Below are 23,560 nucleotides of genomic sequence, written 5' to 3'. Positions count from 1 at the left end.
CAATTGTGCTTGTCACAACCTTGCTCCTGGCTCCACCCCCAATGTCTCCTGGCTCCACCCCCAAAGTCCCCAGATATTTCTTGAATTGGACTTGGCAACCCTATCTGTGGGCCAGGTTAGATTACTCACTAGCTCAGGTCCATTCAGCAGAGAAAAGCTGGCTCAACCTTTTATTTACAAGGACACACCTCCAGGAAGCATGAGCTTCAGCTCGCTATAGGAATACTGATAGTGAAACTGATCTCTACTCTATTGAAACACATCGCAGCACAGATAAAATTATAAGGGAAATATGGAATGGATTTTCCATTAAAGTCTCTGGGACCTATCCATCTGGGCACAGAGACCTCAATGGAAAATCGATTCCACATTTTCCTTGCAGCTTTGCTTCCTGCTGAAGCCAGCAAAGACAAGGCAGAAAGATCAGGGAATTTTGTCAGCCTTGGAGCTTCAAAGGGGAAGGGGGGAAGAAAAGGGCCCTGTGGACCTGATTAAAGCCCTATGTGGGATGGTTCTGGCCTGTGGGCTGGACATTTGACATCCAGTGCTGTTGTGTTGGCCATTTTTGAAAAGGCCTTTTGTGGAGGAGGAAAGGGTAACTGGAACTTTATGGCTCAAGAATATATCCCCCTCCCTTTCTATTGGAGATTCATAGTTTTGAATAAACAACTACCATCTTATAATTTAGAATATGAGCAAAAAATAATGTTATGCTATGTGGTTTTAAAAGGTAAAGAATCCAAAAAGACGATTGCTTCATAGATTTATTTTTAAAATTTCAGTATTTGTGTATTGTTTGATAGTGACCTTTTCAGTTTAACTGGAGCAGAGACAAATGCTCTTATTTGGACTTTGCTGATATTGAGCCAACCAGGTTAGCATCTCATTTCTATGCAGTTTTCTCAGAAGTAAGCGCCACTAAAGTCAATGGAACTTGCTTCCAACCAGCAGTTCAATACCTAACAGCATTACACCCTTCTAAGTTCATTGAAGTCAATGATATTAGAAGAATGTAAAGTCCACTTAGGGGATAACACTGTATAAGTGAATTTGAAGGGTCACTACAGCCAGATTTAAAATGTTGGTTTTGATGCAGCTTCTTTTATCACTGGCCCTAGTGGGTTACAGATTAATTCCCTGTTGTTTGAGAAATTGCTTGCTAAGTGACAATATCTGTAAATTTGGCCCAGCTGCTGGAATAGTCCTCTCTGTGTCTTCCCTGCAGAAAATGTGCAGTCAGATTTGCTCCACAAGTACCAGAGCAAAGATGACATCCTCATCCTGACAGTCCGGGTAGCGGTCATTGTTGCAGTCATCCTCACAGTTCCAGTATTGTTTTTCACTGTAAGTTGGAGTCTCCTTTCCATTTCAAAGCATTGGCTGGAGCTGAAAATATATTCCCAGTTCCAGGGTTCCAATACCAACATTCCATTTGCACACAAGCAGTGGCATTCATATCCATCCCATAATGTCTCCAGTAGAAAATTCCATATTTGCCTAATATAGTAAATCAGGCTTATCAAGGCATCTTCCCTAAAAAGAATGTTATTACAGCAGTGTTTAAATGGGGGGGGGGGGGGTTGGTTTGCTCAGGTCCTCAGGATTACAAAATAAAAGATTAAGACATCCAGTGGGAACTTGCCTTCATCAATTGATTGATATGGTTCAGACATAAGTTTCATTCATTACATATAACTGCTATTAAGGAAAAACATGCATGCTATGCTTCTCTCCCCCCCTCTCGAACTAATGATTAACATATGAATGCAGATGTGAGAGTTAACCCCCCACTGCCACTAGCCAGCATTTATTCCAGGCTTAGAATCCTAGTTAGTGAGGAAAGGGAACAAACTCTAGTCAAACTGCTTGCCTGTTTTTGTGTGGAACAGGCAAGCAGAGTTAGTTTCTAAACAGGATGTTCCATGCAAGAAAGGAATGGTGGAAGGCATGAGATGCATTTGTGAACCTGGTAAAGTAGCAAGTTTGTGTGCATGTTCCCTTTCCTGTGGTAATAAGTGACATCTGAATGCCATAAACTATGGTTTGGCATTGCATGAACAAACTGGGAGTGTCTTCTCCTCTTGGACTGATGCAACCACATTGCTCCTTCACCCAGCTGCAGTTCACGTTATGGGAATGGAACCCTGAAGGGCAGAAGCAACAGCTGTATAGAATGTCCTACACCACACTGCTTGAACCCCAAGATTTTACAACATTCCCTTCTTAATGCTAAAGTACTGAACCAGGAGTGTCCGACTTTCTTGTAGGGCATCTGATGAAGGGGAGGACTGACTGTCTAAAGTTTATACTCCAAAAATATTGTTAATTCCTAAGGTTCTACTGGGCTTGCACTAGCTGTTCCTGTAGGGAAATACTCTTAAATCCTCACCCAGGTTCATTAAGAGTTAGTGGGCACCAATGCTATAAAGTTTACAGAAATTTCCACGTGGGAGTAGAGATGGGCTATAGGGGGCTCTTCAGATTAAATGGCAGAATTACAGTGCCATCCAAAGTAGAACCACATCTTTCTAACCCATTGAATTTTATGCAATTAGAAAGGCGTATGTCTGCTTAGGATGACACTGTATACTTATATGTATTCCTAGCTAATACCACCCATCAGAAACCTCATTCCATGTTACAGTATGGGCTGGAAAAACTTTCAACAAGCAGAAATATTATGTATTCGAGTACAGGAAAGTTTCCTCCCCTTCTTGTATTATTCCTCATAGAGAATATTACTTGCTAAGCTTTATGCCATTAAAGGTTCTGAATCTGAATCTGACTTGCTAAGGTCTTTGAGGGGAAGGATGAATTTCAGCCGAGGAGGACTAATTAATTTAGACACTATAACAAGCAATGATAATGAAATGCCTGCTGCTGAAATAAAAAGCATCTGGAGGAACTGCAAAGAGACAGACAAAGAAAGAGCACGCCAGGATGGATGGAGACACATACACACACATACAGACATACAAAGATGGCTGCCACATACATAGTTCACCTGACAGTAATTTATTTATTTCTTTTACAGGTCCGCTCCTCTTTATTTGAACTGGCTAGAAAAACCAAATTTCACTTATGTCGTCATGTTGTGGTCACTTTAGTCCTCTTGGTGATCATTAACCTGCTAGTTATTTTCATACCCTCCATGAAGGATATTTTTGGAGTTGTAGGTACAGTATTATAATCACATTTGATTAAGAAGCACCTTCTCTTGTGATCACTCTTGAATAATCAGTTTAACTTCTATGCTTTGTCACCACAGGGGTAACTTCTGCCAATATGCTGATTTTTATTCTTCCATCATCACTGTATCTAAAAATCACACACCAAGATGGATCAAAACTGACTCAGAGGATTTGGGTAAGTTTTCTCATATCTCAAAAGGCTGATTCCCCTCGCCCCCCCCTTTTCTTTTTTTATTTTCTTTTGTCTCAGTAATCCTTCCTAGACAAAGACTAATAGTGCAATCCTAAAAAACCAATGAGCTTGCAAGGAAGTAATTCTGCATAGGGATGCACTGTTTAAAAAATTGAGGCCCTCCAATGTGTAACAAAAGGAAAACACAGATTTTTCACCCAATCAACCCCCTCCCCATTTTTTTGTAGTTGAATGGTTTACAGCCTGCCATTCCTTAAATAACGTTAAAACCAGGGCTTTTTTTGTAGCAGGAACTCCTTTGCATATTAGGCCACACACCCCTGATGTAGTCAATCCTCCTGAAGCTTACTGTAGGCCCTGTAATAAGAGCCCTGTAAACTCTTGGCGGATTGGCTACATCAAGGAGGTGTGGCCTAATATGCAAAGGAATTCCTGCTACAAAAAAGCCCTGATTAAAACAATCAAACAGCAGACAAACATCAGTTCCATGTTTGTTTTGATACGCAGCTAGAACTGCAATGGTAGCAGGATCTTCCTCATTCATTTACTGGAAGACAAGTAAACGCATACAAGAGAATATTAATTCTGGTTTCTTTGGTTTGCATTGGGGTACTTGTATTTAAACTGGTTGCAGGAAGTATCCATCCACACATATCATGTAGTCCATGAAACTGATGGCTAACCACAAGAAACTCTATTGATTGAACAAAAAGGGGACTAAGGTTGGCTAAGGTTGTAGAATCATAGGAACACAGTGTTGTAAGGGGCCATACAGGCCATCTAGTCCAACCCCCTGCTCATTGCAGGATCAGCCTGTATATGACAGTCTCACAAAATAAAAGGTTGGATGCAGCACAGCATTTCCATGGATATGTGGTGTTCTGCCCAGATAGTGTTACTTTCTCAGCTTTCTTCTCCCATGGCATCCTGAAATGTCCACCAACATCCTGTTCCTGGAATTTCCTTCCCTCAGGAAGAGGATGAGGGGGCATTTGGCCCCTATAAGAATGGAAGAACTGGGGGAAAAAGTTTTCACGGCAGACTTTTTACGGGGTGGTTTGCCATTGCCTTCCCCAGTCATCTACACTTTCCCCCCCAGCAAGCTGGGTACTCATTTTACTGACCTCGGAAGGATGGAAGACTGAGTCAACATCGAGCCAGCTACTTGAAAACCCAGCTTCTGCCGGGGATCGAACTCAAGTCATAAGCAGAGCTTAGGACTGCAGTACTGCAGCTTTAACACTCTGCGCCACGGGGCTAAGATTGGTGTCAGGGGGTGTAGCTTAATGTGAAAATGAGTTCCTGCTGGGCTTTTTCTAAAAAAAAAAAACATTCCCTATGAGAAACAATGGTGATATCAGGAGGTGTGACCTAATATGCAAATGAGTTCCTGCTGGGTTTGGGGGGGTTTTACCAAAAAAAGCCCTGCAACCAGCTTGCAGAAGAATACAAAGTCCAATTTTCTGAGCTACCTGTATTCAGACACGTTGGGAAATTGGAACTTAATCATATCAGGAACTTTTCAACCAAGCTCCACATGTGAGAGGAGGAGTGGGGGAGGGGGGTGCCTGCAAGCATGTCATGGCAAACAAGCTGATATCATAGCCAACACCAGCAGACCTCTTTTGAATGTCTTAATGCAGCCTGATGCATTGGTTAAATAGACTTGAAAATGATGATTTCACATAAGGCCATACATATTTATCAAAAATGTCATTTGCTTTCTTTTGTTCAGTAATCTTCACTGGAAAAGATGGCCCATACTTAATTTGTATACAATTCTGAGCATGGTCTTGGCCCCGGAATTGATTTTGATTGCCAGGGCTCAAGCATAGTGTGTGTAACAGAATAATAATGGGGAAATTATGTAGAGAATATTTTGCTCATGTGTGGAATGACAACTTCAGAGTCAGAGGATGCAGCTTCTAGATAGGCTTGAAACCTTGGGGGAGAGTTAACTACTGGCAGCTCGCTCTAGGCCACTGGTTAGGGTTGCCAAGTCCAATTCAAAAAATATATGGGGACTTTGGCAGTGGAGCCAGGAGACATTGGAAGTGGAGCCAGGAGCAAGGTTGTGACAAGCATAATGGATGTGAGGGCGATCTGGCTGTGACATCTGTCACTCCACTGATCACCAGGGTTGATTCGGCTGATCTGGCAGGCTAGGCAGGTGTCCCCTACCTCCCTTACCACTCCATGTGCGTCCTTCCTGAAGCTGCGTGCTTGGTGGAAGAAGACGACCATCCCAGATAAAAGTACCGTTCTTTGGTCAAGGGAATATGACAAGCATAATTGAACTCCAAAGGGAGTTCTGGCTATCATATTAAAAGGACTACACACCTTTTAAATGCCTTCTCTCCATCTCCATTGGAAATAATGAAGGATAGGGAGAGTTTGTTTTGGGACTCATAGAATTGGATCCCCTGGTACAATCATTTTGAAACTTGGAGAGTATTTTGAGGAGAGGCACTGGATGCTATACTGACAGTTTGGTGCCTCTACCCCAAAAAACAGCCCCCCCCAAGTCACAGATACCTACAGATCAATTCTCCATTATACTCTATGGGAATCGGTCTCCATAGGGAATAATAGAGTGCCCAGCAGACATTTCCCTCCCCCCCCCTTTTTTCTGATGACCCTGAAGCAGAGAGAAGGCCTCCAAACCAGGGGATCCTTTGCCCCCACCTGGGGACTGGCAACCCTACCGCTGGTTCCCAAACTTTTTCAGACCACCATCTCCTTAGTTCCATAAACTCATCCCCAGTGCCCTACCCTATTAAAAAAGCATTATTCAGAACAGGGCTTTGCCAATTATTATTCATGCAGCATTACCAATTGGTCACAAAAAACTTGTAGATCATCATTTTGTATCCCACTTTTTCTCTACTACTCAGACAGGCTAGGAGATTAGGTATATTTTTAGAAAACCAATGTATAAAATGGGTACATAGTTTTAGAAAATGCACTCCTCCAAATCAGGACCGGATCTAGGGGGGGAGCAGAGGGGGTGCTTGCCCCAGGCTTCGACAGAGGGGGCGCCAAATAAGGGGGCATCATTTTTTAATTTTGCTCCCCCCTCAAAAAACATGTAGATCCGATCCTGCTCCACATAATAATGCTTGATTGTGGAATATATGTTCCTGTGTCTGAAAATGCAAAAAAGCTATCAGTTGATACTGGAAAAGACATTGAAATGTTTGACAGAAGTGTATAGTATGCATAAAAGGTCCTGGAAGACCGAGGTGGGGGAATTAAGGAAGATAATGGCTTGCACAAAGTAATAAAGAAGATTATTTCAATTTATTGCCTTCTTTTAATAATTTTATTTTTTCTTTCATCTTATTACTGCAATTTTGAATAAATACAATGTGATATGTTTTCTTTATAAAGGTTTTGTCTAAAATGTGTTAATTTTTGCCAAAAATATGCCTACATTTTCCCAATATTTATATTTATTTACCATAATTTTCCCTCTTATTACTGGAATTTTTATTATTTACATTGTAATTTCCCCTCAGTTACCAAGATTATTTCTTCTATTCTCTAAATTTTTCCTTTAAAATGTTTTTTTCTTTTTGAAAACAGTTGTTGAGAAATTTTAAATCCTTACATAACCTAGAAATATTAATATTGGGCAGGCTGTGACAAAAATGGCACTTATGTAGTTAAGAAGGGCACTTCATAATCAAGAGGTTCAGGAAAATAAACGCCACTCTCAGTACTATTAAGTTAAAGGCTTACCTTCAATATCTTGAAAAATAACAAAGAGACAAAAACATGCAGTGACAACAATTTCTCAAAATGCCGTCTACTGGTCTGACTAGAGCTTCAATAGCATATTTATTAAAAAATTCCAGTAGTCTTCACTTTCTACCAGATTTCAACACTATGCAGAGGCAGAAATGGAGTGCCATTTGCCAGCATGGTGTCATAGCCTGCTCTATCATAAATAAGTAAACAATGCTGCAAAAGTGGTTCACCTCTATTGCCCCCTGCCACCCCCTTCCTCTTATTGAATCTCTGGTTAATTTCACTACCCCTCCAGAGGTTGGTACCACCCACTTTGGGAACAACTGTTCTAACCTAAGAAAAGTAATTTATACTTGTATTCTAACTTGAGATGGGCTGGTGCTAGCAGCATGAAGGAAGGGCCATCCAATAATCCTTGGTTGGCAGGGCATTGAGTTAAGGTATAGCACATCCACCTCTGTCAGGTCTTTGGTGCCCCTCCCGGTCCCCCGGCGTCGCCGTTGCCCCACCCGGGCACTCTGGGGCGTTCCCCGGAGGTCTCAGAAACAGGGGGGTGGGCACTGGGTTACTTCACCGCAGGCCCCCGTTCCCTCCTGGCTGTGCTATGGCTCCTGTCCCTCTCTCTCGCGAGGCAGCCTCTTTGCGCATCAGCCAGCTCTCCTCAGCGACCTCCTCCCTCCCTCCTTTTATGCTTCCCGACCCATCCTCCCCCCTCCCAGGACCTGCCCCTCTCTGGCTCCTCCCCCCTTCAAAGCCCCAGACGCCCAGGAGAGGTGCGTCGGGGCCGGGCTGACTGGGCGTGCCTCGGGCGTCCCAGCCCTCAGCGGCGTGCTGCAAGGGAGCGTCTCATGCGGCGACAAGCTGAATGGCTCTCCCTCTTGCTCTCCGGCGTCTTGCCCCGGCCAGACCTCACGGACTCGAAGCCGGGCTCGCCGTCTGGGAGGCGTCGCTCGGGTGGCTGCTTTCGCCCCGTCAGTCGAGGTGAGGGGTGGGGCCTCCACAGGGGCTTGGAGAGGTGGGGGGGGGCTCTTGGGGCGATGCCGGGGGCTTGGAGCGGCTGGCAGGCGCCGGGGGGTCTCCTCCGCGCAGTCCCTGCCCGGGCTGGGCGGGACAACCTCATTGGAGATGAGGCCACCAGTGGGCATACAAAGTTCATGATCCACCACTGCAGAGGCCTAAGACTAGGAAGGGAGGGAGTTGAATCTTAACCTTGATCCACCACCTCCTATCAGGATTCTCCCTGCACTCTTCTGTCCTTCTCTCTGAGAAGAGAAGAGTAGCCCAACTGTTGTTTTCTCCTTGGGTCTGGGCTGAAAGAGATTAAACAGAAGCCCCACCATCTTGCCCTGTCTTTGTGGAGGTAACCATCCTAAGCACCCTTCTATATCCATTGAAGTCAATGGGCTGAGAAGAGTGTAACTGCTGAGATTGCACAATTATCATGTTAAAAGAGGAATGGGGGTGAGACTGTGCTCCATGCTGAGTCATGTTGCTACCTCATCCATATTTATCTAGTCTTGATTTCATTTTAGCTATGATTTAAAATACAAATTTCTGTTTGGTTTTTTCTTTACCATTTATATCTTTGTATTGAACATTAAAACCCATTGTCAATTGGTTAATCTCTGCAGAAGTGAGTTCTATTGGCTGAAGTCTTCTCCCTCTTTGGTTGCAGGCTTCTCTCTTTTTGGCACTAGGAATCTTGTTTTCATTGGTGAGCATCCCTCTAGTCATCTACGACTGGGTGCATTGAGGAGACACTGCTGAAGACCACTGAAGTTAGTCAGACATTGGGAAGAACCCATCTCCATTTTGCTACTCACCAAAATCACCATCTGGTCAACATTTCCCGCATTTAATTCAAGAAGACAGTCATTTTACTTTTTACAGAAGTGTTATTTTTCCACATACCCACAAGCTACTACATCAGTATTAAGTTTATGATGATGGTCTGATTTGACCATTGGTTGTAGTTATTCTGTATGTGGTAACTGACACTAAAATAATTGAAGGATACTTGCAAGTTTATCTAATAATTGTTTATTAGTATTTACTCAAAAGGAAGGCAACACTGAATGGGAAATGAGGCCCCTAAAATGTTATACATAAAAAAAGAATTCTTTCTGGACATAACTGTAACTTATATGTGAATGTAAGAGAACACCTTCATTTTTGGGGGTTGCATACCTGGAAAAAAGCCTAGCATTGGAGTAAATGCTATAAGAAGGGTTAACCAGCCTCTCTGGACTCTGAGATAATTTTGCATCTACTTGGCTATGCTAGTGCCAAATAGCTAACATACAGCCTAGCCCTGATTCACAGACTAACTAAATAATCCTAAACAGAGTTCCAGCTTTCTAAGCCCACTGATTTAAATGGCCTTCACTGCAAATCTGTTAGTTCTATGGAACCAGTAAACAAAACTCATACAAGATTCAGCCTCAGCAGCTGTCTACATCAAAATTGTCTTCGTACATCCAATTTTATTTTGTTATAGCTCCTGGCACTTCTATATGTACACTATTTAAAATAGATGGACCCTGAGGATGTGAAGGAATTGAAAAGGCAGATTCCTGGCAATTGCACAATTGTGATTCCCCAGCCTGGAGCTACAGAACTGGTAACTGTGTAGGGAGCCTTCGGTCTGACTAGCAGTTGGAAGAACATATTGGAAAAGAAGAGGTTTGCCTAGACATTGACCACTGCAGTTTAAAAGTGGAATCCTCCTGTCCTGATCAAAAATTATTACAGAACTGTACAAGCGCAGAAGAAATCTGGTACTTGTGTCAGCCAGAAAAGAAAGGCTAGGGTAATTCTGAAGACACTTTTGGCTTATTTCACACAAAAAAACTGAGCAGAAACTTCTGGAAATCAACCTCAGACCAATGATTTATTAAAATCAACAGCAAACCATCCATCTAGAAAGTGGACCCTGTTCCTTCAGGAAGGTACAATTTGTCATGTCAGTCTCAGAAGAAATATGCAGAAAGGTATCACAGAAGCTATTTCCTTAATGCCATCTCTGAAATTTATAAGCATTTTAATGATGCAAATTATTGTTTGTGATTGTGTTTGTGTCCCTTGAAGCAGTGGTGCTGTGAACCACAAGGCCCAGGTTTCACAGGTACAAAGCTTATTAGTCCATACCTCCTTTCGTGCTGAGAGCAAGTGCAGGGAGAAAAAAGCCTTGCAAGATATGTGAAGAGAGAACTGCCAGGGAAGCAGAAAGGCTGTAGTGAGGGGTTACTGCTGTGCATTTACACATGCAGCTGTTTACTAGACGGCGATTTAGCATTGCATGGTAAGCATAAGAAGAAAGTACTACCCATTAAATACAGACATGCAGTAGGATGTGTGGTAACTTTTCATCTTGATGATCCTCCATTTTGACCTCTGGAATTTAAGATTACTACATGAGACTGTCCATGAAGACAGTCCTCTGGTACAAAACACCATTATCCAAAAATTAATTGGGTAATGGAGTCAGATAATGCTAATATATCTAAATCATCTGAGTCCCAGTGACGTCAGGAAGCATTTTCTTCCCCTCCCTCCCTCCCTCAAGAATTGAGGTTTTCAAATAATGCCAGTTCTAGGTTCTGTCTCTTCTGGATCTTAGATTATCTTCTACTAAGAACCTTGGAATTATCTCCCCTGATAATACTACCTGTTCCTTTTGACATTTTCAAAGACCTCAGGTCTGGTGAAGATATCTGCCAGACCTGAGGGGAGGGCCATGGGTAGGCATTTCAAAGGAGAGTCTTGTACCGCTGCTTTTAAAGTTAATTTGTTTTACGGGAAGATTGCTTTGTGCTTGGATGTTGGTGTTGTTTTATCTTCAGTTGCTAATAACAGCCTTAATTGTTTTGGAAACTTTTTAAAGATAAAAGTGGTACATAAAAACAGTAAAGAACTGGGGAGAGAGTTTAGAGTGGGACCAGTTTCACTGGCCAAAAACCAAGTAACTCCAACATAGAAGCCCAGTGCAGGTTATGAGGTTATCGCAATACCCTGGCCACGAGCAAAGTGTTAGATATTGAACTTCTCTCTATAGCTAGTCAGTGTTGAATTCTGTGGCCACTGTGCTTCAGATTCGCCTTCATCATTTATTGATTTAGTAAAAAAAAATTGTTCCACCCTTCCTTCAAGGATCTCGGGGTGGTATTAATCAGTCTCTCCTCCTCCCTTTTATGCTCACAACAACCCTGTGACAGAGGTTATGCTGAGAAAGACTGACCCAGTAAGTTTTCATGACAGAGAGGAGTTTTGAACTCCAAAATTTTAATCCATCCACTACCCCATGCATTTCCAATACTCAGGCCTGAGGAATGATAGAAACATGGAAATCTGTTGAACTCCATGATTTTGTTTATAGTGCAGTGTGTTATTCTTTCATTACATCTCCTTGAAGTACAATGTTGATGTCAATTTTCATTGCAGTGTTCTCAGTCTTACTTTTTATATGAAAGATAAACTCTTTATAGATTTTTCAAGTTTAATTTCCAGGGAATAACACCCTGCTGCATCCCATACCTTGAGAAAGTATCCTTGAATGGAGGCACTGAGGCACCAAGATATAAGAAGTCCAGACTTGATGTGTGAGGCTGATAAATGAATGCCAAGATGACATCTGTAAATTCAAGTTTTCATTTGTTATACATAACAAATGTTGTACATTGGAAATCTCCTGATTAAGAGGATCTCTACCTCAAACCTTTGGATGACTATGATTTAAAAATGTTCACAAGAACACAAAAGAAATGACAAAACAAGGACAACCTTTGTTAGTATGGACAGATCATCCAACAAAAGAGTTAACAGACCAACCAAAACAAGTTTTAATTCCCATCTGAGCGCCATGCAAGAAAACACACTTCAAATGTTATCTAGAACAAATGTATGGAATATGATAATACACAAATAGGAGGAGCATTGTTCTACAGCAAGTATTCATACTGCAGAGATTAGATTTGTAACAAATGAAGAAAAAGTTCTAATTCAACTGAGGTTGCAATCCAAAGTGTTTTGGGGTAATCTGTGAACATGCACTCCTGCCCAGCCATTGGTCACTTTGTTCCCAAAAGACACCAGATTCCAATGCAGCAGAAGAGTCTATATTCCATTAAAAATGGAAGCATGACTCTGGTGCATATATGAAAGCACTTATATGTGCTCTCTGGGTTGTAGCCTAAGTTATTTTAGTGCCTGCTATCAAGTATAGAAGCCTATATTTGATTATTTTTAAAATTATTGTCACATTGTTTTGTGAGGAGAATTTGTGAACCACAATCCTTTGCCCTAAGGATCAACCAGTGTTTATTTTATCCAGTTTAATCTCTGGAGCAGTTGTCCTACTGATATTCAGACACCTGTATATTTTTTTAACCAAAAACTTCAAATGATAAAAGTGTACATAGTTAACATGTATGTTTTTCATAACTGCTTTTGTAAATACTTTGCCTTTTTTTAGTATATGTAGAACTTTAAAATGTCTTAAGATTTATCACTCCTGTAGTTCTTTAAAGTGCTTTGCAAGTATTATTCTCATTCATCTTCACAATCACAATGTGTGGTAGATCAATAATAGTCCCATTGTACAGATGGGAAATGGAGGCCAATAGAAGATTGTATTGTTCATAGCTTAGCAAGTATTTGGACCTAGGTCTCCAGTCCAAAACTAACATTTTATCCACTAGACCATTTTGAAGGATAGTATGAAAAGTAATTCATTCCTGGACCTGAACTTAGAAAGTTTAGTTCTAGATTCCTGTCTCGAAACAAACATACCAAAAATATCCTGATATGGTAGTATAGCTCAATGGTGGCTTAGGATAATACTGGCATGTATCCAGCTTTATCTTGCTCCAGTTTAATAAGCTTTCTTCCAAATTAAGAAACTGTTCCATTGGAAAAATCATTAAAATTTGCTCAATGAAGTAATGGGATACATACCATTGTAGCAAGAACTAGAACACAGCAACCATGGGATCCTAAAATGATTGTTAAACCAAACAGGTAGTTGATACCCTCTGTTTGAAATGATGGTTTTAATTTTTTTTAAAACCATGCCAGTGGGTAAAGCTTTGTAACTTCATTTTTAGTTTTGTTTTTGTTTGTTTTTTTGCTGCCAAGACACAGCCAACTTAAAGTGCTGTTCAGGCAAGAGCTGTTCAGAGGTGGTTTGCCATTGGCTGCCTCTGCCAGCAACCCTGGACTTACTTGGTTTCCCATGCAAGAACTAACCAGGGCTGACCCTGTTTACCTTCCAGATCTGACCAGGCTAGCTGGCCAATCCAAGGAAGGACAGTGACTTACTTAGTGGGCTGTAATTAATTTTAATACTTAATTGAAGTTGCAGAAAGATTTAAAAGAAAATAAGTTAGAATACTATCTTTCTTCATGTCCTATAAAGATAAAGGTAGTCCCCCTGTGCAAGCACCAGTCGTTTTTGACTCTGGGGTGATGTTGCTTTCATAACGTTTTCACGGCAGACTTTTTACGGGGTAGTTTGCCATTGCCTTCCCCAGTCATCTACACTTTCCCCCCAGCAAGTTGGGTACTCATTTTACTGACCTCGGAAGGATGGAAGGCTGAGTCAACCTGGAGGCGGCTACCTGAACCAGCTTCCGCTGGGATCGAACCAGTCTCAATTTACCATTTCCCCTATCTTTCCTTTCCCACTCCCCTGCCTGGTATATTTTGATACTGACTAGAAGCTAGTTTCCTATTGGCTTAAATGACTTTAACAGGGGATTAGATACATTCATTGAGATGAATGGTTCTGTGGCTATTTGCCATGTTTTGGAATGAAACTTCCATGTTCAGAATCAGTGCCACATTGCTGAAATAGTGGAAATGGATTTCTTAGAAACATCTAGCTAATCTCTGTGGAGAACAGGATGCTGAATTAGATAGGGCCCTGATCCAGCAGGACTCTTGTGTTGTAGGAGTTTGATTGTAAAGTTCTTTACCAACTATAAACTTCTAGTAAAAATTGCAGTCTTTTCTTTATCATGTTTGTTGCAGGAAAAGCATATTTTCCTAGTATTCAGACAACAATACATTGTCTCTGGGAAAAGGGAGAAAAAGCGATATAATTCTCACTGTTCCTACATATTGATGATCGTGTATTGCTCTGTTGCTTAAAAATCAAATATAATCCAGATTAAATTGGGGGGGGGGGTATATTTTTTCTTCACTTTGTCCCATCAATGATGCAACAGAATGTATTCTTTTTCCCTGAGGAAACCAAGGGGGAAAAGACTTTCAGATCTCTGACCACCAATCACATTTAGAAATTAGCATTTTTAGAGTGCCTAGCATCAGGAAAAATATCACCATCTTTAATTTTTTAGCTGAATGTGTCCATTGTTTCTCAATGTAAGGCCTTCTATTATCAAATGTGAAGACGGTAACACTGAATGACTTTGTTACATTCAGACTGGTGGGACCTTGAGTACTCTCACATGCTGTACGCATCCCTGAGTCTGATTTTCTTTGCTTTCTTATTTTTAAAAGAAGAATCTATGCAGTTGTGTTGTACTGTAGGAAATGTTTCTGTTGTGTGTGGGTGTGTATATATTGTAAATAAATAGGATGCTTTCTATTTTTGCAGTCCTGTACTCCATAAAATGAAAGTGTTGAGATAGTTTGTCCATATGAATATAAAAGTATTTGTAACCAAATCTGAATATTAGCATCAAAGCCTTAGTTTATCACATAGTTAATTTTGCCCCTTCCAGCCTGTCCTATCTCATTCTACCTTGTAACTAAATTGCCTAGACAAATCTTGTATAATTACATTGTTTACTGTTACACATTTCTAAGAGCACAATCCAATGAACTGCCAGAGATTAGTCCTTATTGTTGTATATTTCTGTGATCTGGATTATTTAAAACAAAAACTGAACCTTTGAAGTTTCTATTGATATTCTGTGCTGTAAGGTGAGGTTTCCTTTGTGGCTCAGAAATACATATGAATAATTACATTGCCTTGTATGATCAGTCCGTTGGCTCAAGTGCTGCCTGTCCGAAATCTCAGGTGTCTCCCTGTTAGATGGGCTGTTTTCATTGGAAATGCTGAGGACTGATCTTGTGCGCTTCCTGTACATTATGGTCCTCCCCACAGATATATGTGAGGATCTCCAGATCAGGATTTTTGAATGATATCCATAGCTGCTGGAGCTGACTAGAGTTCATTTTGAAGAGGGTTTACTCTAGAGTCCTGTGTATGCCACTGAAATGAATGGCAGAAATATAACATCATTGCCTGAAGAGATACCATACATCTCTGTAACAGGATCTGGGAATGTGGTAGAGAAACAAAAGCAAATGTTGCATGGAGACAGAATCCATTTTCTAGTATCTAGTATTTTAAAATGATTTTTCAAATCTTAAGATTCTAAGATGCTGTATGGAAAGATGAAACCATAACTTTTCCTATCTGTCTGTGTCTGTGCATACACAGAATATCATTCTGGGACTATTTTCTATATACTTATTTTGGGCAGAAAGGAAGTGCCCAAAAATGAGCAGTAGAGGGGAAAAGGTGGCTTATAACATCATTGCTTCCCCCCACCCCCCTTCTATCAATTATGTGTGTTGAGTACTCACCAGTTATATGAATTAAGTGCTGCATTTTCTTGAATATCAAGGAATGTTCCATCGATACAGTAGAATTGTCGGTGTGGAATATTACTTCAAACAAAGAAGGGCATTCTCTGCTGGCCCAGACTACTGGAGTCCTGTGGAGCTTTAGGTCACAGCCAGCTGTACTGCCAAAAATAGTTCTGTGTATTGGGTCCAAGGATATGCTGTGTCACATTAAAAAAAAAAACCCTATAGAACACTTTGCTAATTATTCAGGTTGTTTGGTTTGTTTCTTAGGATGTAATCTAGGACTTAGACAGAACTGGATTGCGCTGTTTAATAGTACTGAGAACACCTTGCTATGCTCTCAGCACAGAGTTGAATCTGAATGTCTTCATTTTTTAAGTGATCACAGATATTTTATGTAACGTACTTAAAACCTGTGGAGAATGTTGTTATTCGGTATTTCAGTTTTATCTTAATGATTTCAAATGAATTCTTGAACATGTCCTAGGTTTGTTTTGAAAAAGGACAGGCCCTTATGGTTTTAAACATGGGCACATCTTTCAATCGAAAGATTTCAAAGTAGTTGCATTTCAAATTACTGGGTCTCTTTTCCCCTTTGACACTGCAGATGCTCAAACAATCTCTTTAGGAAAAGAAAAGAAAGTATTTTTCCACAAAAATTGAATTTAAATTATTTATATTAGATCTGTTTTCTGAAATCCTAAGCTATGTTTGGGTATTAATGATATCTAGCTGGTTATTAAAATGTACTGAAAGTATCATTTTTGCTTTGGCCCATGTAATTGTTCTCTGTATTGTTCATATTTAACAATGCTCATGCAAATTATGCTGTGTGTAAATAAAGTAATGTAATCAGTTCTGAAATCTGTTATATCATTGCTCCATATACTTTTTAATATCTACATGAAATAACTGGGTGAGGTCATCCAAAGTTTAATCTGGATGCCACCAATATGTGGATGACAGATCAAGACCTGGACCTTGTGCTCCACCTATAAGTTATGGTCCTCCCCACACACATGTGTGCTATGGGCCTGTGGATGATACTTAGCTGTATCTTGCACTTCTGTCTGACCCCAGAAAGGCTGTAGAAATCCTGAACGTGCCTGGAGACAGTTTTGGAGTGGATGCAGTCTAATAAACTGAAGTTTAATCCTGAAAAGATTGAAGTGCTGCTAGTGACTGGAAGGTCTGACCCTGGACTTAAAGTGTCACCTGTTCTGGATGGGATTGCAACCCCCTTGAAGCAAGGAGTCTGTCGTCTCGGGGTGATCTTGGGCCCAGGCATACTAATGGATAAGCAAGTGGCAACTTTGTCCAGGAGTGTCTTTCACCAGCTTTGACAGGTTAGCCAGTTGGATCCTTTCCTGGGCAAAAATAAATAAATGACTACTGTAGCACATGCTGTTTACATCTAGATTAGAATACTGCAATGCACTCTTGTGTTGGATTGATTGCTTTTGAGGTGCTCAGAATCTTCAATTGGTGCAGAGTGTTGCAGCCAAGATTATTGTGATGGATAGCCATAGCATGATGCCCTAGAACTGACTATTCTGGTTTCTGAGGCCTTAAAAGTTTCCATTAAACATAACAGCCTTGCTCAGCATTCCTGCAAATGCAGATTGTGGAGTTTCTAGAGGTCACATTCGTCTCTGTCTGAAAGAGCTAATCTTGCTTGCTGAAATTGCTTATGCCAATGAAGTCACAACATCCTAGCAAGTTGCTCTGAGAAGCTTCATGGGAAGTTTAATGACCTTTTGGCTCAAAAGAGGACATGGAGTCACTGTGTGAGAGAGGGAAAGAGATTGAAATGATGCCCAGTAGGCTGCTATACTTTTTATTCTTGCTCCTTAAATTTTAACCTTAACCTGCCATTATTTTACATGTTCTTTTAAAAATCACAAAAAAGATGCAGTACTTCAGACCCTCTTTTTTTATTCTGTAGGAGAATAATCCTGTTAATAGATCCAAGAGAGCAGCCGTGTTGGTCTGAAGCAGTTGTACAAAGCAAGAGCCAAGTGCACCTTTAAGATGATGAAGTGTGTTTAGAGAGCACACGAAAGCTTACATTCTGAATGAAACTTTGTTGGTCTTAAAGGTGAAACTTGACTCCTGCTTTGTTCAAATCCTGTGTTAATTGATTGTCTCCTGTTTCTGGTGGATTAATGGCTGGCAACCTAGGTAGCTGGATAGTTTGGTGGCTTCCCAGAGTCTGGTCCATCTAGCCTTCCCAAAAGGGACACCTGTGACATGTTGACTGGAGTAGGTCCCTCCAGTCTTGGTTCATCTACACTGGCTTCCAGTTTGTTTCCAGACATAATTGAAGGTAATGGTATGGGTATTTAAAGCCCTATATAGTTGGGACCAGCATACTTGAGGGACCACCTGCTCCCTTATGAACTTTTCTGACCACTGTGGTCATTTTCAGGAGGCCTATTTCAGGTGCCTCTGCCTTCTGAGATTAGGTGGGTGGTGACCCAGGAGATGACCTTCTCACTAATGGCATCAAATTCTGGAACACTCTCTCTAGGGAGATTTGCCTGCCCCTTCTGCTGCTGTCTTCTGCCAGCAGGTGATTTTTTTTTTTTTTGCTTGACATTCCCTCAGTGATCCTTCCTTCCTCCCCAGGGTTTTAACTGTAGTTTTTATCTTTTGTGCTTATCTTAAACTCTGGTTTTATTAGGAATGATTTATCTCCATGTTGGTTTTAATGTCTCTTATGGTGAGTTTTTAATTTGTATGTTTTAATTTGTTAGCCACTCTGTTGGCCATATGAGGGCAGAAAGGCAGGGTAGAAATCATGTTACACATGAAAAAATAGGCATTAAAGATTTAAAATAATACAGAAGATAAATCACTTTCGGCAAGATGACACTGAAATGTATTTTATCACACACTTTACTAGCAAAAGCTAAGCAGCAAGCAACCCAATCAAATTTAATTATTCCATGGGACCTAAGTGATCCACAGATTCCTAGAAAAGGTCAACACATATGCTTGTCAAAGTTCTTTAAGGAAAGGTTATATCATTCCCCGCCCCCCCCCCCCCCACAGCCTTTTCCAGGGACTATATACATGGTTCTTCATGTTTCTTTTTCATTCTAACAACAATTCAACTGTTACTGACATGAGAGTAAGTGGCCGGCTGAAATTCACCCAATGAGCTTCATGGATGTGTAGGCATTTGAACTCAGGCCTTTCATCACTACCCCTTTCTATTCTAACACTCCAGCTCCTACACCCTATGCCTCAAAAGAATTCACAGAAGCAAGGAAAAAGTACTCTAGTACTATATATCTACATTGTTGAGGAGGTACACAGCTGTCTGTGTTAGACCAACCAATGGAAAAAAGATCAGAACTGCACCTCTTAACACCTGTCCATACATGCTCAAAAATTATGGAGGACAGTGATGGCTACTGTCAGCACAGAGTTGAAATTTCTGCTAGCAACTGCCCTTCAAAACACCCTGTCTTGCATTCTGAAAATCTTTGTAAATGAAGAATTATTAAGTAATTAATTAATCCACTAATTAGCAACTAAATATGGTAGGAATGTAACCAGAGTAAGTGATTTCTCCTTCCCCACAAATTGCTGTTCCCTGTATACTGAACAGTTGGCTAAGCAGAATTGCATAGTACAAACCCTGGGTGAGTTGGGGAGCTATGTGCTGAAAATGTGTGCTGCATGTTTCTGTTCATTTCAGCTATGTCCTGCAGCCAGGACTCTTACCCCTTTTCACACGACACACATACAATCTGTGTCCAGTGTACACTCAGTTTTTCTTTATACATACATTGAATAATTCTCACAATATATTCAAGGCATGTACAGCTAAACACGTGACACATTTATCCAGGTTCTGGTTCCATTTGTAAAATAAATGCACCTTGGCTTTTTCTAACAGGTGCTACTGGACTCTTGCTCCCTTCCACTAATAAAGATTGCAAGCTGTGCTGTTAGGTTTCTTCCTCCCCTCCCCTCTCTGTTAGAACTGGAAATGGGGATCTTTCTCTCTCTCTCTGGTTCTTTCAATCCCCTCCCTCCCTCTGAAGAAGTGTGCTTGCACAGGAAAGCTTATACCTGGAATAAGTTGATCTTAAAACTGCTATGGGATTCCATCTCTCATTCTCTCCCCCCTTCTAACTCCTTCCTTCCCCCTCACTTCCTCCCCAAAGGAGGGGAAGGAGAGAGAGGAGCACTCAGCCAATCAAGGGAAGGGAGGCTTGACTTTCTTTCTTTCTTTCCTCTGCAAAGCAGGAGAGGAGAGAGCTGGGCAAAAGTGACCAGCAATGCAGGAAGCAGACAAGAGCTGGTTGCTCAAGGGCCAGATAGGATCCCTGCAGGGGTTGGTTCCAGCCCACTAGCTGTATATTTGACACCCCTACCCTAGAGGATGCTTAGAAACTAATAAAAACCACACTAACTGAAGCCCAGCTAGAAAACATTCCATAGGTTAGGAAGGGTACTGGCAAGTCTAAAAGACTGCCTGCATGGTTAACAGCACAAGTCAAGGAGGCTATAAAAAGTAGAGGCTCCTTTTTAAAAGTGGAAAGTCTGTCCCAATGAATTGAACAGAAAGGATGACAGGCTCTCGCAAGAGAAATGTAAGTCAATAATTAGGCATGCAAAAAGAGATTCTGTAGAGTTGCTAAAAGCATCAAGACAATCCTCATTTCTTTCAACACATCAGGAGCAGGAAACCAACCAGAGAAGCAGTGGGGCCTTTGGATGACAAAGAAATAAAGGGGCTGCTAAAGGAAGATGGGGAAATGGGAGAGAAGCTCAATGAATTTTTTTTTCCGTCTGTGCTCACTGTGGAAAGTGTGGGGTATGTACCCATGCCACAACCATTTCCAGGAAGGGAGTATGAAGAACTATGTCAAATTGAGGTGACTAGAGATGAAGTTCTTAGACCTATTGGGGGAAATTAAAAGGTAACTCAAAGGTGAGATAGTTGATCTAATACAGGGGTGTCAAATGTGCAGTTTGGGGGCCGAATCAGGCCCCCAGAAGGCTCCTGTCAGGCCCCCGAGCAATTGACTGTCATCTGCTTCCTTCTCCCTATATCTTGCTTTCTTCTGCACAACAGCTTGCTTTGCAAGGCTTGCTCAATTGCACAGGAGCTACAGAGCAAAACCTCTATTTTCTCCATTGGCTGAGGCTCCTTCCCCTTCTGGCCCCTTGGGGAAGGAAAGAAAGAGCCAAAGTTTCCTTTGCCCAGTTCCCTGGATCCCATGGGAAAGATGCAAAGAAAACATCTTTAAGACCAATGAGTGCTAACATTTTAAGCATGTTTAATTTTTTTAAAAAATCATATATTTGTGCTTGTCTCCGTTCTTTATAAAGTTTATATCTCTGCTACCTAAATAGGTACCCACATGGCCTGGCCCAACATGGCTCGGCCCAACCTGACATGACACGGCCCGACAAGGTCTCATTTATGTCAGATCCGGCCCTCATAACAAATGAGTTTGACACCCCTGATCTAATACCTCAAATTTGTCGCCTATTACTAAATTCAGTTGCTGTACATAAGAACATAAGAGAAGCCATGTTGGATCAGGCCAATGGCCCATCCAGTCCAACACTCTGTATCACACAGTGGCCAAAACACACACACATACACACACACTGATAGCACTGATGGACCTCTGCTCCATATTTTTATCCAATCCCCTCTTTAAGCTGGCTATGCTTGTAGCTGCCACCACCTCTTGTGGCAGTGAATTCCACATGTTAATCACACTTTGGGTGAAGAAGTACTTCCTTTTATCTGCTGTACCAAAAGACTGGAGAGTAACACCAATTTTTGAAAAGGGATCCAGTGGGGAACCAGGAAATTACAGGCCAGTCAACCTAATGTCTGTCCCAGACAAATTCGTAGAATCTGTAATCAAATATAGAATTATTATGCACATAAAAGCCTGCTGAGGGAAAATCAGCATGACTTCTGCAAAGGGAAGAACAGAAGAGATTGGATTTATACTCTGCCTTTCATTCTGAGTCTCAGAGCAGTTTACAATCTCCTTCCCCTTCCTGCCCCCACAACAGATACCTTATGAGGGAGGTGGGGCTAAGAGGGCTCTTTTGAGAACTGCTCTTCTTATGGTGAATACCAGGCAAACCATGAAAAGTTCCATGAAGATCTCCACAAATTGGGCGAATGAACAACAATGTGGCAAATGAAATTCAGTGTTGGTAAGTATAAGGTGATACACAGTGGAACAAAAAAAAAAATCCCAACATCAAATGTATGCTAATAGGGACTGAACTTGTGGAGAGTGGCAGGGGAAAAGATCTTGAGGTCACAGTAGATAGCTCAATAAAAGTGCCAGCCCAATATACTGCAGGTTATTAGGAAAGAGATTTAAATAGTATATTAAAAATATTATATTGTCACTGTATAAATCTATGGTGTGGCCTCATTTGGAATACTGTGTGTAGTTCTGTGTGTAGTTGTGTGTGTAGTTGTGTGTGTAGTTCTGTGTGTAGTTCTGTGTGTAGTTCTGTGTGTAGTTCTGGTCACCATATATCAAAACAGACATCGCTGAGCAGGAAAAAATAGAGAGGAGGGCAACCAAGATGATTAGGGGGGTTGCAACACCTTTCCTATGAGCAAACGCTGAAGAATCTGGGACTTTTTGGTTTAGAAAATAGATGACTAAAGAAGGGATATTACAGACATTTATAAAATTGTGCATGAGGTAGAGATAGGGTTTCCAATTTAGGGTGGGGAAATTCCTGGATATTTGGAGGTGGAGCAAGGGTTTTGAGGAAGGGAAGGACTTCAATGGGGTATAATTTGGGGGGGGGGGAGCCAGTTTGGTGTAGTGAGAGCTAGTTTGGGATAATGGTTAAGTGAGTGGACTCTTATCTGGGAGAACCAGGTTTGATTCCCCACTCCTCCACTTGCAGCTGCTGGAATGGCCTTGGGTCAGCCATAGCTATCACAAGAGATGTCCTTGACAGGGCAGCTGCTGTGAGAGCCCTCTCAGCCCCACCCACCTCACAGGGTGTCTGTTGTAGGGGAGGAAGATAAAGGAGATTGTGAACTGCTCTGAGATTCGGTGTGAAGGGCGGGATATAAATCCAATATCTTCTTCTTCTTCATAGAGTCTGCCTCCCAAAGCAGCCATTTTCTCTATGGTAACTGATCTCTGTCTCCTGGAGATTAGTTGTAATTCTGGGCAACACTAGGTGGAGAGAGTTCTCCCCAAATGCTAGAACTCTAGAGCATCCAGTGAAGTTGATGGGCAGTAGATTCAGGGGGGACAAAAGGAAATACTTCTTGACACAACAAGTGATTATAATGTGACCACTTCGATGTGAATCTGAAGGATAGGTTAATTAAATGTATGCAAAGTTTTGGTGAGGAAAGGAGTCTCATTCTCTGAATCTCCCCAATTCCTCATTGTCTGAGCTTTTGCTGTCTAATTCCCAAAAGCAAACTAGGCACATGCAGTAGTGACAGCAATTTCGATCCACCTTCTCGCTGATAACTGCTGTCACTTCTGAAAAACATTCTACATTCGCTATCTGGAAAGGAGGGAAAGTAAAAAAAATAGTATCTGTTATGTATTGGAATTGGAGTTTGGCCTTAGGGCCAGCAGAGACTTGGCTGAATTTAAGACCCTAAAACAATAGCCACCTGGATTCAGGAAGGAGGCCCATCAGGGATCGTTAGGCCAGCTATTAACCTATAGTTGTGTGTAATGGGATTATGGTAATAGGATTCAGGAAGGAAGCCCATCAGGGATCGTTAGGCTAGCTATTAACCTATAGTTGTATGTAATGGGATGATGGTAAT

General features: G+C 41.4%; 1 protein-coding gene across 2 annotated transcripts in view; it reads left to right on the top strand.

Annotated features, from left to right (window-relative positions):
* Positions 1–8,988, top strand: part of SLC38A1 (solute carrier family 38 member 1) — a 92,709-nt gene extending 83,721 nt beyond the window's left edge. For both annotated transcript variants that reach the window (XM_060244954.1, XM_060244955.1), the window contains exons 13-16: positions 1,226–1,344; positions 3,035–3,176; positions 3,269–3,366; positions 8,810–8,988. In XM_060244954.1, coding sequence (XP_060100937.1) covers positions 1,226–1,344; positions 3,035–3,176; positions 3,269–3,366; positions 8,810–8,887 — 437 coding nt within the window. In that variant the 3' untranslated portion in view covers positions 8,888–8,988. The remainder of the gene's footprint in view (positions 1–1,225; positions 1,345–3,034; positions 3,177–3,268; positions 3,367–8,809) is intronic.
* The last annotated feature ends 14,572 nt before the right edge of the window (positions 8,989–23,560 follow it).

Source organism: Heteronotia binoei, chromosome 8, assembly GCF_032191835.1.
Source record: "Heteronotia binoei isolate CCM8104 ecotype False Entrance Well chromosome 8, APGP_CSIRO_Hbin_v1, whole genome shotgun sequence".
Classification (NCBI taxonomy): Eukaryota; Metazoa; Chordata; class Lepidosauria; order Squamata; family Gekkonidae; genus Heteronotia; species Heteronotia binoei.
The sequence above is the reverse complement of the archived record's forward strand: the minus strand, read 5'-3'. Positions and strand labels throughout refer to the sequence as shown.